Genomic DNA, 17,971 nt, shown 5'->3' on the forward strand with positions numbered 1-17,971 from the left:
AAATATCCATGTCTTTCCATGGTTGACGTAACTCCATCCCAGTCATCTGACAGTGAGAGAAACACTTCTATTGTATACAAAAATATGGTTAAATGTTATTTTTCTTCAGTGTTGTAACACAGCCCTGTGAAGCTGGAAGAGCAAGAAGGCTATATAAACATTTCCATTCTCTTTGCTATGCGGAATGTAAGTAATATAGTCTTAGTGACCCTACCCCTTTGGGCAGCCAGTTCATGACAAAACAGTCAAAGTGACTGTTCCTTTTGTTCTTTTCAGAATAGCAACCGCTTCCTCATGGGTCACCCCTTCTAAACTCTGCCCATTCACAGCAATGATTTGATCCCCCCTCTTCAGGCGTCCATCTTCTGCTGCTGCACCCTGAAATGATACAATATGTAACTGCAGACTCATGCATTTCTTTTTCTCCCTGCCACACTGTCTTTAAGGTCTGAATAAGATGGGTTTGGTGCACAAAACCGCTTAAAACTTTTTTGATTTTCAGTGATTCAACTACAGTCAATTGTAATGCAGTTTGCTACTCCTGCAGTATACCCTTCCCTGTCTAAGTTTCACAACATCTAGAAATCAGATCTACAGGATTTTTATATTCCCTTAACCCTGTTCATCCAGCTAGTATAACATTCTATTATCATACAAGTAAGATTTTCCAGGTCTGAAGAAGTTTTCAACAATAGATGTAAGAAATTCAGTAATCAAAACCCAGCTCTGTACACTGAGTTACCATAAAAGTTTGGGATTCTTGATTCCGTTTTTTCCTGACTCAGGGCTGTTTCCTAGGGTAATCCAAACCATCAAATCCAGGTCAGCACCTGAACTTCTCCGAAGGTCCAGACTGAGTTAAATTATTTTATCTTGGTCTACCTTTCAGACTTGCAGTCAAAATAAGTAAAACAGTCCCTTCTAGAAGAAAATACACTCTAAACATAAGGCAAGGGGCCTGTTCTTCTAAGCGTGCGCACAGTTCCAGTTTTGAGAGTTGAAGAAGACTCTGCCATATGCAGTCACATGCATTTGGAAATTCTTAATCTTCCCAATACTACAGCCTTCAAATGCTGCAAGCACATTTTGACCAGCACTTGCACTAAGGCAGAAAAGCTGTGAGAAACTGTAACAATCCTTTGGCATCAAACTCAGGCCATGATTTAAGATAGGAGCTGCTGCGAACTAACTAATAAATGGATTGGCTGAACAAATTTACACTTACCTTTGCAAACACTGTCTTCACATAAATGGGTAAGTCTCCATGGGGACTGCCATAACCACCCACAATACTGAAGCCTAGGCCATCTGGTCCTCTATCCAGAGTAATGGTCTTGTACTGAGGAGGTCTAAGAAAAGGCAAAAAGGAGTACTGTGATGTTGTCTGAACTTACGATTTAACATATAGAATATTCAACAAAAAACATTTCTCCTTTCAAGCTAAGCAATACATTTTCCTTTCCATTATAACTACAAATCCTTTTATTACAATGAATTGGCTATTTTAGTTCATGTAAAACACTGTAACTGCCTAATGCCCTTGTTACTACTTAAAGGTAGATATTTCAAATACCTCTTCCACCCAGCTCAGGTCACAGTTACAGCTGCAACGTGCTTACTAGCAAAGTAGTGATGCAATACTAGTACCTCAAATCTCTGTAACAAACATCTACTTTAAAAATCCCGTAATCCATTACACCTCCTAAAAAATGTCTAAAATTAGCCCCAATAGTTTATGTTGTAAGTTTTAATTGCTTCTCTCCTCCTCCAATATATGACTGTGTATTTGTATGTATGCATTTATACAGACCATTTATAGGTCTATTTCCCCACATATACTTGGACTATAAGAAATTTTGGAGTTCTATCTTTTGAAGTAGATCTGTGTGGCTAAAGAACCCCATTCTCTCTTTCCCTGTTCCTAGAAGAAAAATGCCTCAGATTTATGTCAGAGTTTGAGGCAAAATTTGTTTACATAGCTGTACCTTGTAGGATACCAGTATACCTTGCATACCAGAAAAGTTCCATGCTCCTGATAGCCCAGTGGTAGAAAGCACATTATGGAAACACAGGTATCACTGTGGAAAGGGCTGTGCTATTTAAGTCTGAGAAAAAATATTTTGGGTGTATCAATTAATCGCAGCTACCACAGCTCAGTGAAAAAAAGGAGACTGTATTTACAGAGAAGAAATCAAATCACATCATAACTCCACAGAGGGGCAAAATAAAGCAGCACAGCAAATTACATCATGAAAAATGCTGAAGAGGACCTATGGCCTACAGGCCCCATGTGTACCAAATGTGCAAGTCATGATTAAGTCAAACAATTCATCCATTATTTACTAGAATTTTTAAGTTTTTTAGGTTGAGTTCCACCTAAAGTAGCAGGCTACAGAGGTTGTATATTCTACAGTTACTGACCCTAAATCATCCTGAAAAATGCTGGTTGAAGTTAGTCCCGCAAACGAAAGATTGGATGTAGGTGGATCTTGCTGCTGACCAGTTATGACACTTACTTCTCCTCCAGCAACAACCTAGGAACAGAGTTCATAAACCAGTAAAATGATAATGCTGACACTAAAATAATGCATTGTAGCAGCTGGCAAAACAGCATTCAGAAAATACTCCAAATGTCACTGAACATTTTTTACCTGCAATTCAACAGTGCCTGAAGCATTTTTTAAGAGACTAACAGCTTGGGAGTGAGTCATGCCCTCAGTAGATGTTCCACAGATGCTAACAATCCTGTCCCCAACCTGCAGAAGGAAATGTAGAAAATCTAACAATAAGTTTAGTTACATAGATTTGCCACTTTCTTTCAACAATAGCAGATCTGTGTATTTGCATTTAGCTAGATTTTATCAGTGATACGGCGCAGGAAGAAAGAAATTAGCAACTGTTCACAGTACATTTTCTCTCAAAGGCAAATTGTCTTTGAACTACATGATGACCGATACAAAGGCAGAAAATTCAACATCACAATTACGAAATTACACTGGTTTAGTGTATTCAGTGTAAGAAAGTAATGAGGCTTTACAGAATTGATCCTAACACTCTAGAAATATGCAGCATGTAAAAAAAGAGACGCATTTTGCATGTCACCTGAAGATAGGCAGACTGAAGTAGTAAATTATCATCAGAGACTGTGTGTTTGAATTCATCCTGAAATCACACTGTCCATTTCCCAAGAGGTACGAGTCAAATTCAACCACCTCTGGTACCAACTGGATACAGTGGGCATGTAAGTGCTGTATCAGATAAGACCTCCCACTTTAACTCAGAACCTAAAAAGTACTATCTCTATCCTAAGACAGATAAGCATAGAAAACATGAGTGAGAAAACACATGGCATACATACAGTTGCAGGAATGACGACAATGCTCATCAGTGGAGCTCACTTACAGAATCCATCATTCTGAACCACTCTCTCTACTTTTATTTTTCACAATCTGACTACCTCTGTGATCCAAGATTGCTTTAGGACTTCCTTCTGAAAGTTAGTATCTTTCAGCAATTACCTTTTACCATGTGTCCTGGTTTTGGCTGGGATAGAGTTAATTTTCTTCCTAGTAGCAGGCATAGTGCTGTGGTTTGGATTTAGTATGAGAATAATGTTGATAGCACACTGATGTTTTTAGTTGTCACTAAGTACTGCTTATGCTAGTCGAGGACTTTTCAGCTTCCCGTGCTCTGCCAGGTACACAAGAAACTGGGAGGGGGCACAGCCAGAACAGTTGATCCAAACTGACCAAAGGGCTATTCCATACCATAGGACGTCATGCTCAGTATATAAACTGAGGGGGGTTGGCCAGGGAGCAGGGATCGCTGCTCGGGAGCTGTCCAGGTATCGGTCGGTGGGTGGTGAGCAATTGCATTGTGCATCACCTGCTTTGTATATTGTTATTATTATTATCATTATTATCTTGTTATTATTATCATTACTATTTTACTTTATTTCAATTATTAAACTGTTCTTATCCCAACCCAGGAGTATTTCTCACTCTTACTCCTCCAATTCTCTCCCCCATCCCATCGGGGTAGGGGAAGTGAGCGAGCAGCTATGTGGTGTTTAGTTGCTGGCTGGGGCTAAACCATGACACCATGCTACCAATGTGAGTTACCATTTCATCAATCCAAACAGCAAAAATTCTTGTCACAGCTAGAAGCACTGACCACTGTAACATTAAACTGCTAATTTATTCCCTGCCTAGAGTAATTACTGTGCATTACCCATGCAATCTTTACAACCTTCTTAACAATTAACTTACTCTGAGTTTCTGAGTCTGAGCTGCAACTCCATTCGGATGCATCATGGCAATAAATATAGGAACATCTCCAAGAGGACTTCCTACACCTCCAGCAATGCTCACTCCTAGTGAATCTGCAGGGCCCTGTTATTGTTATGAAAAAAGATTAGATTTTTCTGGAAAGAAAAACACATACAGAGAATTGCAGGCTTATTTCAAAAAACTGCTGAAGCCCCTATCTTATGAAAATCAGAATTCCTACATCTCAAGCCATTTTTTAAGCTAATACACTTTGCATCATTTTGAGAAAGCGCAAAGAGGACAGTACATGTTTCCTCCTATCAGTACTAAGTGACAATTTGCTGACTTAGTTGTATGTTTTATCTTAACCAAACTAAATACTTACAGAATTCAGCGTCAGACCCTTAACATCAGCACAGAAAGGAAAACTGGACAGATGGGATTGCTTGTTCTTAATATTGTCTATATCAGTCTCCTATTATCAACCTCCCATAGACTAGAATTAGTCTTTATGCTCCCCCTAGTGTCCTATAAGAACGGAACTAGCTGTTCACTACTGTACAACACCCTACTACCTAACTGCAAAAACTGCTATTGTAAACTGGTATTGTCAGATTCTACTGTAAAAAAAGAATGGCTAAATACAATCCATGTAATCAAGTGAACTAGATGTCAGGCAGAGTCAAATAAATATAAATATTTTGGGCAATCAAAAGCAGTCTGTGACTCAGATCTCATGCTCTTATAAAGGAAGTTGACTGAATTTCACAGTTGAGAACCTCGCAGCTGTCATCTAAAAGCCTACCCATTAAAAATATGTGTGAAGAAAAATATGAAATACAAAACAATGGGCTTGCAACTTTAGTACAGTTCCTTTCACTTCACTAAAACAGTGTCTGGATTTAACTCAGTCTGATAACAGTGAAACTAGGTCCCATTATCTCTTACTAATCCTTCCTCCTTTTGCTTTCAGAACAGGTCACAAAATATGATAGCATAAATCGCACTGATTTTACAAAAAAATATAGGCAGTGGAGATCATACAGTCTTGATTTGAAAAGATAGGCAAATTAACTAGCTATTGCCATATCAATTCCTTTCTCAAAATGATTAGCAGGGCCAGACTTCTTCCCTTCTGTAAACACACCTACTGACAACATCTACAAAACCTGTTCCTGATACATACCACTTCATGCTGTAACTTACCTTTTTTATTTCAACTGTTCTTAGTCCCTGTATTTCAGAAGCTGCTGTCAAATGAATTTAAAAAAAGAAAAGTTAAACTAGCATTTTTAGGTAACTTTTCCATTAAAGTTATCCAAACCACTATAATAATTCTAACTTCCTGCTGGTTTATTATAGACATATGTTTTAAGCAGATTTTGAAAGTGGCTGTCATTAAATTAATAGGATTGAAATACTTCTAGAATTGGGTGAAAAAGTAATTCATTCTCTCTATTTAAATAACTTTTGGAATAAGACTGCTAAGCATGCTCAAATAGAACAGAAAAAAATATTACTTGGTAGCAATACTGTGGTCAGAAGTAACTTTGTTCTACATTTGAGCATGAGACAGCTATTCCACATCTATTCTAATTTAATTACACAGTACCTGGATTTCCATGAATGAGACAGCTTTATTTAGATATATTTATATATTTAGACATATATAGATTAAATAGAAAATTATGGCTCAACTTAGATTCTCAACATCTAAACTGCTGGTATAACAAGCTGCTAGTTTCTTTTATAAAAAGCTATTCAAAGATCTATATGATGTACTGTACAATAACCAGCCCTGCAGCATTTTAATGACTAAAGAATCACTTTCAGGCCTACCGCACCTAATGACAACATTTTAGAGAAAGATCTCAGCTACCAGTTCACATGTATAAAATACTGAAAGCACCAAAAAAACCTTACTGGTATTCTTCTTGAGACCACTTTCAAAGACCTCAGGTACACTGGACCCAGAAATGGGGACACTGAACGATGAGAGACTGCCACTTCCTTCACTGACCTAAATACAGTGTTAGATGGGGATTAGAGATTAGAGAGCAGCTTCAGACACCAAATTGATAAAAGTAAAATTGTAACCCACTGTATTCAGTGGATTTTGCTGTATTTAACTTTTCCTGTGTGCAGTTAAAGCTGACACAGTGAACCACCACATATTTCTTAGTCACTCTAGCGGGGTCCTTGCACAACTTCCAGAAAGATTTTCACTATACCCGCATGGCAACGTAAAGGAAAAACATGGCTCCCAGTGAGACTAGTTTGCTGACTGTTACAGACTCTTGAAAACATTCAACATTGTGAGCTGCTTGTTACTTAGATTAAGTCTGCCCAGACCCTGAACGTTTTCATCTTGTTTGGCATTACCTGTTTTGAAGAGAGCCTAACATTTCAGTCTTATTTCTTATTCAGTCTTAACCGGCTCACCTGAAACTGTTTAATTATGATTTGTCTTAAAACTATTTATCTTCAGTACTTGATGATCTGCACTAAACAGAGAAAGTTCTAAAGTAACTTGTGAGCTCAGAAATATAGCTCCTACTGGAGAGAATCACAGAATCATAGAATCGTTTAGGTTGGAAAAGACCTTTACGATCATCCAGTCCAACCATTAACCTTACATTACCAAGTCCACACTAAACCAATTAAGGGTAGACTAGACTAAACCATGTCCCAAAGTGCCACGTCTACCCATTTTCTGAACGCTACCAGGGATGGGGACTCCACCACCTCTCTGGGCAGCCTGTTCCAAGGCTTGACTACCCTTTCCGTAAAGAAATTGTTCCTAATATCCAACCTAAACCTCCCCTGGCGCAGCTTGAGCCCATTTCCTTTTGTCCTAATCACGATGTGAACTGCTACCACATGAAGGATGCATTCAAATACAGAAACTGATCCGAGTTTGTAACGCTCCACCATTAGACCAACAATAAAATAAACTTCAGAGAAGCTTCATGGAAGGGTGCAGGTTTCCTGCTTCTGACGACCCAGATTAGGGTAAGAATATGCAAAGAGTGGAGAAATTCACTAAGTTTACTGAAACAATACTCCATTGCATGCCAAGCACTCCTAAAGTAACAAAGAGGTTTAAAGTCCACTCCGACTTCTTCTGGTATCAATGAGAATCAGAACTCTCTCTGCTTCCCAGGCTGAAGCCATAAAAAGCAGACTAGGAAACACAGCAAAGCTGTTACTGGAATACATTTTTGGCTGGGCCATCTCTTTAACAGATACAATATGCTAAAGTGAACATATAAAATGGTTACCAAAAGGCTGCAAAGTACATAAAACCTCCTACTTTTCTTCATCTTGGATCAGATACATGGAAAATCATTGTCATCATAAAACCAATTCTTTTTATTTGCTTTCATTATTTAACCACATTTTACTTCTTCCAAATTAAACAGTTTTACAGTTACACACCTGGCTGCTTTGGGATGTCCTCCTCTCGGAGTGGAATGGACCAGCTTTTATTCTTCCAACTTCTAGTCTTACCGTACCTAATGAACACTAAAGAACCAGGCATTTATAACACACCTCTTCTGTCTACAACATTAAAGCCTATGACAATATTTAAGTCATTTTTTAGACTTAAGGTCTAAGAAATGTAGAAGAAAAAAAAATATGGACAGAGGGGAAAATAATGGGCTAACAACACTGCAATGAGCACCGAGCAGACAGAGCTCATGACAGGATCAGAGTCACACAAACTAAGTACACCATGATACTCAATACTGAACAGGGTACTTTTTGGATTAACCAGTATTACAATACAGATGTGAAAATTACACAAGACGACTAATTCTTGTTACCTTTCACTTAACAGGGAGTAGTTCTGGCTTCTCAATTGTAATGTCAACATTTATTTTCAAGATGGCATTTTTCAAGGAATAGTGAAATTGACTCTTTTCACAATAAGCACTAAAAACAGTACAACACCTCAAAGTATTAATCATTATTTCTGTTCATATGACTGAGAACATGGTATTTAAACTGCTAGTTAGTCATCTCTCTCCCGCTCTTGAAATCATCTGTTGCTCTGGATCCATAACAACATAACTAAAGAAATTTTGGGCCGGAGGTTTTCCAAACTTCTATCTATGGTTTAAGTGACCTTTCTGCATCTGATTCCCAACAGGAAGCTGGGTGATATGGACTGTTTGCAGACTGGAAAATCCTTACACTACTGTTTAAGCTTTTAATTATACTATTAAGTATTTACAAGTCTGCATAAAATGCACATCTCAGAAGAAAATTCACCCTGCAATCAATTATTTAGAAACCAGGACATTACGCTGATTTTGGAAACAAATAGGTAAGTTATTATCACAAACAACATTTACAAAACTGGACTTCAAAAATAATACAAGTAGCATCAAAAGATGACCACCTATCTGCAACATAATCAAATACAGAAATTTCAAAGTTTTGTTGCTATTTTGCTTTTTCTTCTTTCTCCCACAGGTAGTTGTTAGTATGACCTCCTGTATCCAAAGAACTTAATATTCCTAAGTTTCCCTTTATTTATCATGCTTTAGCTGTATTACCCTAAGAAAGGTTCACGTATTTGTCAGAAAATTCACAGTAAGAAATAGACCAATATATCAAAACCAGTAAATGGGACATACCCATTCAAATAGGGTTTCCATACCTCATATCCTGTTGCTATTCTCTTAGGGGTGACACTGAAAGAGGTTTATTATTAAACTGCTTTTTATTTTTTAAATAATGTTGACTTCTCTGTGTCCTGGGAAAGATTTGATCAGGGCTCAGGCAAACCCGTTCTTTCCTGCTTGTATGAATTGACTCACATTAAACCACATGGACAACTCTTAACCAAAATGGAAAATGAGGAAGTAATCTATGTACCTAAAATTACCACATCCTCACATAAAATGCAACCCCACAAATGAGATTTAAAAGTCATAATGTGTCAAAGTGGGAGGTAATTCTTTTCAGCTGAATTTGTGAATAAATCAATTCACATTTAGTTTTATTACAGCTTTCTCTCTGTTCCTGAAATATCCCATTTGATAAATCCATAAGTCAAATGAGGGGAAAAAATTATCAGCTTTTCACACGTTTTACGGATACTTGAAATACTGCAAGAACAGGCAGAATTCTCAGCCTAACAACACATTCTAGTAATCTCATGCTACTTAAAATACATTGGGATTTTCCAAAGTTTATAAATAATTTTCTAGCAAAATACATTTCAGGGAATTCAAGCCAATTCGCTCCTAAATCTTACTCTCATGAATGAAAACAGAACTGATACCTGAACTAAAAATGGTGACTGCCTGCATGCGAGTGATTGTGCTTTATTCCATTTATACTGCATGAACAAACCAGAATCATTAACAATAATATATCTGAGGTATTTTAAAAGCCTCATTTCTCAGGGCTAAGACAATTAATTACAAGTACTAGTGAGTGGGATGAAGTATTTAAATCACGAATATACAAATGATAAGTAGGAACTAAGACTTCAATTAGATGCTCCAAAATGCTTGCCAAAATGAAAAGAAACTTTCCACATAAATTGGCATTTTAATTTAAAGGAAATGTAAAAGTGCAGCATATGAAGAAGAAACATGCTGTTCTTAGATAAAGTATCAGGTAAGAATGGAAATGTATTATTACCCCAGAAGAGTATATTAATGAGTTCACTGACAGACACAGACCCAGTTCTGGCATTCTGACTTATGGGCATATGCTGAAAATACAGAAAAAGTGCTCCTATGTCCCCTTTCTATGCCCCCCACCCCAAAAGAAAGGGGGCGGGGGGAAAAGCTCAAGGAACTGGTCAAGACCTGGAAAAACAGACCTTTGAATGTCAGTGCAAAGAAGCATGATCATGTGTCTAAGTATTCAGGAGGCAGCTATGAGTAGTGGCTGTTAAATTTTTTCCAGTGCAACAGTTTTCCATTGGAAAATGCTGACTCGATGGAATCCTTACCATAGCAGCAGGAATGTCTCAAAACCCTGGACGGAAAACAGAGAAGCTGGCTGACCAGCTGGACTTCCTGCCAGACCACAAGAAATGTTGTGTATCTGACTTCATTCTGATTTGGAAACAGGGGGAGGACATCAGCACAAAATTTATTGAGAACATAAAGTCTGGTTCCAAGAGCTGCAGATAGGAGTTTACTTCAGTTATCTTTGTGAGAAAGCAATTTCTTATACTAGATGCCTTGGTCACTGGAAAATGCATTATAGTATTTAATGGATGTATGGTGACACTAGATATACACAGGAAAAAAAAAAAAAAAAGATTAGTATTATCAACTGTGAAAGTAATCACTTTTTGGCACAACTACTCTGATGAATTCTCCATCGTTTCAAGTCAGATCTGCATATCTTTCTAAAAATGTGAGATAGTTAACCAGTTACCAGTTTGTTGCAGAAAAGACAATGATAAGTTTCAGGTTGTTCTAGGTAATGGTCTTCTACTGCCCTATAAACATATGGCACTCTGCACCACCACTACTCCCATTTTCAAAGGCAAAGCATCAAAATCTGAATGCTCTAGACTTCAGGAAGCTTACATTTGGATCCACAGCTCATTCTCTGAATGAGAGCAAGTCTGAACTCTGTCTGAATAAAACTAAAGCCTTCAAAAAATCTGGATCTCAATTCTTTGCTTTTATCCACCTTCTCTTTCCCAATACCTTTAGCAAAGCTGCAACAGCCTCCTGGTTAGCATTTCGAACATCTTCTCCATTCACTGTCAATATCTGGTCTCCTTGCATCAATCTCCCATCTGTATCGGCTATTCCTCCTTTGACGATGTCTGACACAAAAACCCCTGTATCATTTCTGCAAATACACACATGGATTTTGCATTACAGTATTGTTTGAGGGACATTTTTATGGCCTGCTGTGGGAACACAATGAACAATGTCTCATTTTTCTGTTGAGTAATGTTGGGCTAGTTCCTCTAGGAATGGCCAATTAGCTTAGGCACAAAAATGACATGTACAGCCTTCAAGCCCACAGGATCTAAGCACTAGACCCCAACAGAAATATGAGCATGCCCAGCAAGTCCCAGACATTGATTCTCCAGGTACATTCACACCTTTTCCCAACAATACTCAGCCCAAGGCCTTTGCCAGGCTTCTTTTGGAGCTCTATATTGAGTACATCATACATGTCTTCCTCCTTGTACTGCGCCTCATCTCTGTACACAGTCAGACGAACTTTTTGGGGAGTCTGTCGGAGGACATTTATCGCTTCATCGTGTGTAGCGTTCCTGAGGTCAATCCCATTCACCTGCAATGAAAGCACACAATGATAAAGTGTGCAGGACTTTCCAGCGGACAAACAGAAGATGCCTAGCTAGCAAATGACAATAAAAGTGACCAAAGAAACCACCACACCTCTAATATCTGATCCCCAGCCCACAGTCTCCCATCTTTAGATGCTGCTCCTTCTTCATATACTTCATGGATAATGATTGCTCCCTGTGGATACATAAAACAGAAATAAATTGCATGTTGAAAGAACATGCCCCTGCTTTGAACAAAGAGCAATTGGAAGTTCCTACTATAATTCATCAGTGATAAAACAGTCAGATGCATAATGGACAAATTACCAAAATATTTAAGAAGTTCATTTATACTTTCAATTTTAAAAGTGCTTCCTCACCACCCCCCTCCCTTTTTTTTTTCTGAACTGCTATCATCAGTGTTTCTATAAATGCTACAGGAACAAATGAAGAAAAAAAAATCTCTTCTATTAGACATTTTAATTACACTATTGTTATTTCATTTGAGTGACACACATATTTTTCCAACCAACCAGCAAAGTGTCTGCTCCTCCAACAATGCTCAGACCAAGACCAGTCCGCCCTTTGGAGATATCAATGGTTGTTTCACATCCAGGAATGATGGGACAAGTAGCTGGGTCAGAGGCTAATGTGGCTGGAGTTGAAGATCTGCTTGTATCTAAAACAACAATTAAACATCCTGGTTACAATAAGAGGGCTCTACAGCAACAGCTGAACAGCTGACCTACAGAGAATGATGCTGTCAAATCTCCCTTTCCCTCAGACAAGTACTGTCCCTGTAGTTTTAATGGCAGTTGTCCTGTTTTTACACCATCAAGTACCTGGATCACAGTTTTGAGTTTACTGATAAAATATTACACATAATGTGCTGTATTTGTACTATCAAAATCACTCCTACAGTCTGGATAGCCAAAGAAGCTATTGTACCCAACAGATTCTATTTAGGATAGAATTTAATTTAAACATCTGTACCAGCAACTATGCAATGTAGATCAGAGATAAATGAAGTACATAATATGTATTAAATACATGGATTCAAGGATAACAGCCCTGCACATTTGCAATGGGTCAAGTCAAGGTCCATCGAACTAAATATTCCATCCCAGACTCAGATCTGTACCATGAGAAAGAATGTTAAGTATGAATCAAATATAGTGGTATTTCACAATTCTAGCAATCCATGGTCAAGTCAAAGGTTTTATACACACCATTATATTAAGTGGCCCTCAAAAAGAACTTTTTTACACCAGTCCAACTTTTAACTAGTCACTGACACAGCTTTTGGAAGCAGTAAGTTTTGTGGTGTAAATTATATTCTCATAGTGCAAATGTACATGGCATCCTTATGCAGCAATTTATCTGTAAATTCAGTATCTCTGGTATGTCACAAACAGATCTTTGCTTCAGTATTTTAGTCAGTCCTGTATCCTTCAAAGGAAAAAAAAGCTAAAAATACTACGAGGGGGTATGGTGTAGCAACTAAAGGAAAGAATCGGCAACCAAAACGTCTGGGATGTTCAGATTATCCCTATCACTGATGTCCTCTGTGCTTTTAAGAAACACCAAAATTACATTTTTTCCAAAAAGTAAAAACAGGTATCTAAATCCTCTTAAGGCTCTTTAAAAGGGCACTGATTAAAAGAAGTTTCACTGAAACTAACAGAGGACTTGCCCATTCAGAAATATTTATGTTAGACAAATACTTAGGTATTGTGTGAGCAATAGGTCCTACAGGAGCAGTAAGCCTCAAAACTAAGAGGCTTCGCCTGTGAAGGGAGCCAGAAGGCCTATTAAGACTTTTTAAGGGTAAAGCTTCTGTGTGAGTACAGAACAGATCGCTCTACTGCTCTGTTATGCAAGTTCTTCATGTGTATGATCAGGAGCTGCTCATGCTTAGTTCAAGTTAAGTAGGGGAATCACGGCTTAAGTACAGTAATTCTGTCCAGAAGGCATGAAATGTACACAGAACACATGAACTAAAGAACTGGAAGAGAGTCTTGATATGTAAGGTTGACCTCATCTAAATAGCTGCATCAGTACTGGGACAAAAACTGCCTACATAGCACTGCTGGAAACACCAAAGTTGGGTAGAGACGTAGTAGAAATCAGACCAATAGGGAAAAAGTAATTAGGGATGGGTTGCTGAATTGGAAGGAGTCTGTGAAGAGAAAACAAAGTGCAAGGGCAGCAAAACGGTAGGCTTGGTAAAAGAAAGCTGGGGAATAAATGATAAAATCAGGTGGAGAACCAAGACAAGGGAGATCTCCCAGTTGGATTGTGGATGCCTGTAAATGGCAGTAAAGCCACACTGCAATCACAAATCCCCAGGATGCTGGAGGGAGAGCTGTTGAAATCTCCATCAGACTTTTATCCCTAAGACTTGGTGTGGCAAGGTGGAGAGGGAAGGGATAGACTTGGACAAAGTAATAGACTTTACCCTAAAACTTAATGCAGAAGGGAAGACAACAGACTTATTACCTAGTATGTCTCCCATGTCTTTCTTAAGATTTTGTTATGGTATAATTGTATATCAATACTACTGCTAGTAACAAGCAACAGAAAAGTGACTCAGTAATATTTGCAGTGATGTACATATAAATTAACTGTGATGTGCACATTACTCAATTAAGTTAATACTAGCTTCTTAGTAGTGTGTTGCTTAACCAATAACCATCATCAATCAGTCGCATCTCAACTCTCCACTCTGAACGGGGAGAGTCAAATGTAGCTAGTCATAAATGGCACACAGTCTCAACCATTTCCCTGTTATAGGAAAGATGGCATGACTTTTCTCCCTCATTTAAAGGAATGCCTCCCACTTAGTTCTAGACAACCATGACAGAAGCACCTGCTGCACAGCCTTTTTGGGGGAGGAGGGATTCCCTCCATCCTTGTGCCTCTACGACAGGCCAGTACGAAGGCAAAAATTAGGTCTTCAGTGTGGAGCCTCACTGCTTTATTTGCATGGATCTGTAATCCATAAGTACTAGAAAGTGCAACTCAGCTGAATGCATACAAAAAGAGAAAACTTGTTTACAAGCTGAGTCTTCATTTTTATGTCACAACCCCAGTGAAGATAGACAGACAAGGAGAACCTTACTTTTGACTGCTTCTGGTTCTGGTGAGCTGTTAGAGGGCACTGTGGCTGGCAGCTGCATATTCCTCCTCTCTGCTGGGGCAGTGCTGGAAGGGACTAGTGCTGCAGTCAGGCTATCCGTCTCTCCTGTGTTGATAGTAAGCCTCACCATAGTTTTGGATGTCTTCAGGAGACTAATAAACTGAATGATAAAGAGAAAAGCTGGTGAAGAGTGTAACTGGACTGTTCAGTTGTAAAACAAAAATAAAGCAGAAGAACTGTTCTGCAAACTGGAGCTACAAGTCACAATTCTGCAGGTTTTCTTGGTAATGAACACAGACAAATATTGATAATTTTTATAAGAAACAGTAACAGAGTTAACCGTGGGCCAGACCTGGCTGCTGTTAATCAAGTAGCTTCCACGAAACTTTGCCAAACTATACCAGACAAGAATGTGTCGGTCTTTTGATGGCTTCTCTGGACGAAATACTATGTTTATAGCAATTACTAGAAAAATCGGAAAACTAGTATTGTCTTTTAATGCTTGGGTGGAGCCCAATTCTGATCCCACAGAAGTCAATGCCAAAATGTCTACTGATTTAAATAAATGCGCTACTGCCATCCTAGCTCCTTAATCAGATGCACAGCTGGAAGGAAAACCTGAAACTATGAACCTGAACTATGGGAGGGAGGGAAGGACAGTAGGGTATAATGTAAAATCTAGTTTAAGGGGATACTGAAAAAACTTCAAAATTAATTGCCATCTCACAGAAAAGACACCAAATCCTCCTGGAACTTTACATTTCAGTAGAATCAGAAGTATTTTCAGAAATTACTTATTCAACCTCTCCATCTCTTCTTCCAAAGCCTACCTACTTCCCAGCAGACAGCTTTACTACCTCTTACTCATTTACTGCTTCAGAGATAGCAGTGCATCAAAGAGAAAGATGGATGCTCTCCTAATTGCCCTTTAACAAACAGAAAGTGATCTTCTCATGCCTAAAGAATCACTTTCCTTGGTAGCAAGGCAGGTGCTACAAAAAAGCCCTCCTTGATTCATTACAGAACCCAAATTGAGTTTGCAGAGCTAGAAGTTAGAAATAAATCTTGTTATTTAGGAATGGAGATAGTTTTCTCCAAAGGGCTGAAATATCAGGCTTGGAATATAACAAGGCTGTTATTTCAGACACTCCCCATGCATAAGCACAGTTCATGACTTGATTACCACTGATGTAACTCACCCATGTAAATTTACACATATTAATTTTACTGGTTCTAATACTTTTAAAGTGGAGTAGCTATGAAGAGTCATTACTGAGTGATAGTTCATGGCTTTTATCCCACAACTAAGTAGCCCTCAGTCATCAGATCTGAACCACAGGGGGGGAAAAAAAAAAAAATCACATCTGTAGCACAGAGATAGACGATACATGTAGTGCATTAATGTAAAATAGCAGCCAAGCTTTAAATTCAGGCTTTAGCTTTTTCTGCAATAGTTTCCTTATCCTGCAATGTCTGTGGATCTTTTGTTCTTTAGCTAGCTTTGAAAATGGAGTCAGAATATAGTCACAAAAATCTCACTGGTTTGTTTAAGACACAATCACCTCCTACATTAAGTGGTGCAATTTCTGCAATATTCCTGACATTTCAGAGCACCTTTTCTACTGGATATCCCACAACAATTTCATCATCCACTGCCAGGATCTGATCTCCGACTTTGATTCGTCCATCCTGGAAACAACATAGAATAAAAAAATATGAGCTCTGGATGCTACTCCAAAAATCATTTTTCATTCCCTATTTGGATTTTAATTGTTTTCAAACCTTTGCTGCTGCACCATGATCTGTTAAGCTCTTAATAACTACTCCATTAATTGTGTCGTCTTCACTAATGGCAATTCCCAAGCCTCCTTGATCCTGGGGCAAACAGAAAAACGCAAATAGTTAGGTACTGTGTTTATCAAAATGTTAGAATACATTCACTAAAGACTAGTGAAGCCTGCAGACATAACAAAAGTTTGGGTTTTCACAATGCATCAGTATTTTTGTTTTAAACTAATCTCTTTCTGGAATAGATTTTGCCAATCTACATACAGTATATACCAAGATAAATCTGAAACACTTCTAAATTCAAAACCACTGCTTTGAAACTTAAAAGGTCAACTGTGATTCAGTTGTTAAATTCATAAATAGGAGTAAGAAACACAAAATATTTGGAAACTACCAACTGAGGTAAATAAAACTTCATGATATAGCTTAAATTCATTATTTGAAACCACAGAAAAAATACACACAGGAGTGGAAAATACAGAGGATGGAAAAATGTATGCTCTTCCCATGAAATTAGTAAATGTTTGTGCCAAAGTTAAATTTCCCTAATGCTTTCACCTAGAATTAAATCATCTGGATACCATCATCTGTAAGATATTCTCCTGGTTAATAATGGAAGGCCAGATGCCTTCAAGGAGAAAAACTTACAAACAGTCCACAAGTCTCTATCCTTATGTCCACTGAATGCAACTGTCTCCTCCATGTCAATAAGCAGGAGCAGCAATTTTTCCACCCTCCTCTGGCAGCTTCATAGTGGCAGAACACCCAGCCTTTTTTTCCCAGCTACACAATTTCCGCTAAATATGCACGTTGTTTGGGGGATTTGGTGCTTATAATCTGCTCATTCATTTACTTTGAACAACTAAGGCAATGATTTTACCTGAAGCACCACCAGCAGCTGGTTACCAAAAGTTTTGCAAATAGGACAAGTGGTGACTTCTTCCAGAGACACAGAGCAATTAGCAAATTCATGTGAAGTTAAAAAGACTCATGAGTTTGTCTGTCCTGGTTTCAGCTGGGATAAAGTTTCTTCCTAGTAGTTGGCATAGTGCTGTGGTTTGGATTTAGTATGAGGATAATGCTGATAACACGCTGATGTTTTAGTTGTTGCTAAGTACTGCTTGGGCTAGTCAAGGACTTTTCAGCTTCCCGTGCTCTGCCAGGCGTACAAGAAACTGGGAGGGGGCACAGCCAGGGATATTCAACTGGCCAAAGGGATATTCCATACCATATGACGTCATGCTCAGTATATAAACTGGGGGGAGTTGGCCAGGGGGCAGAGATCACTGCTCCGGGACCAGCTGGGCATCGGTCAGCAGGTGTGATGTCAGCAACTGAAAGAGTTAATGCCTCAAACACTGTGGTGAGGCAAGTGAAGGTCTGCAAAAGACAAGTTAAGGTCTCCATAGTGATAAATTGGGGTCTGCACAGCACCACAGGTGAGAAGCCGATTGGTGCAGAGGTGGCATGAATTTGGCACGGAGCAGGGAGGCT

At 38.5% G+C, this 17,971-nt stretch overlaps 1 protein-coding gene across 1 annotated transcript in view; it reads right to left on the reverse strand.

The window, feature by feature from the left end:
• Positions 1–231: 231 nt before the first annotated feature.
• MPDZ (multiple PDZ domain crumbs cell polarity complex component) overlaps positions 232–17,971 on the reverse strand; it is a 91,569-nt gene continuing 73,829 nt past the window's right edge. Inside the window, exons 31-45 of the mRNA XM_075726462.1 lie at positions 16,472–16,564; positions 16,304–16,378; positions 14,672–14,849; positions 12,084–12,229; positions 11,663–11,746; positions 11,362–11,555; positions 10,955–11,102; positions 7,707–7,793; positions 6,192–6,288; positions 5,475–5,518; positions 4,269–4,391; positions 2,652–2,756; positions 2,422–2,534; positions 1,226–1,349; positions 232–378 (exon numbers count right to left, since the gene is read on the reverse strand). Of these exons, the coding sequence (XP_075582577.1) occupies positions 232–378; positions 1,226–1,349; positions 2,422–2,534; positions 2,652–2,756; positions 4,269–4,391; positions 5,475–5,518; positions 6,192–6,288; positions 7,707–7,793; positions 10,955–11,102; positions 11,362–11,555; positions 11,663–11,746; positions 12,084–12,229; positions 14,672–14,849; positions 16,304–16,378; positions 16,472–16,564 (1,758 nt within the window). The remainder of the gene's footprint in view (positions 379–1,225; positions 1,350–2,421; positions 2,535–2,651; positions 2,757–4,268; positions 4,392–5,474; positions 5,519–6,191; positions 6,289–7,706; positions 7,794–10,954; positions 11,103–11,361; positions 11,556–11,662; positions 11,747–12,083; positions 12,230–14,671; positions 14,850–16,303; positions 16,379–16,471; positions 16,565–17,971) is intronic.

This window comes from Pelecanus crispus, chromosome Z (assembly GCF_030463565.1).
Source record: "Pelecanus crispus isolate bPelCri1 chromosome Z, bPelCri1.pri, whole genome shotgun sequence".
NCBI lineage: Eukaryota > Metazoa > Chordata > Aves > Pelecaniformes > Pelecanidae > Pelecanus > Pelecanus crispus.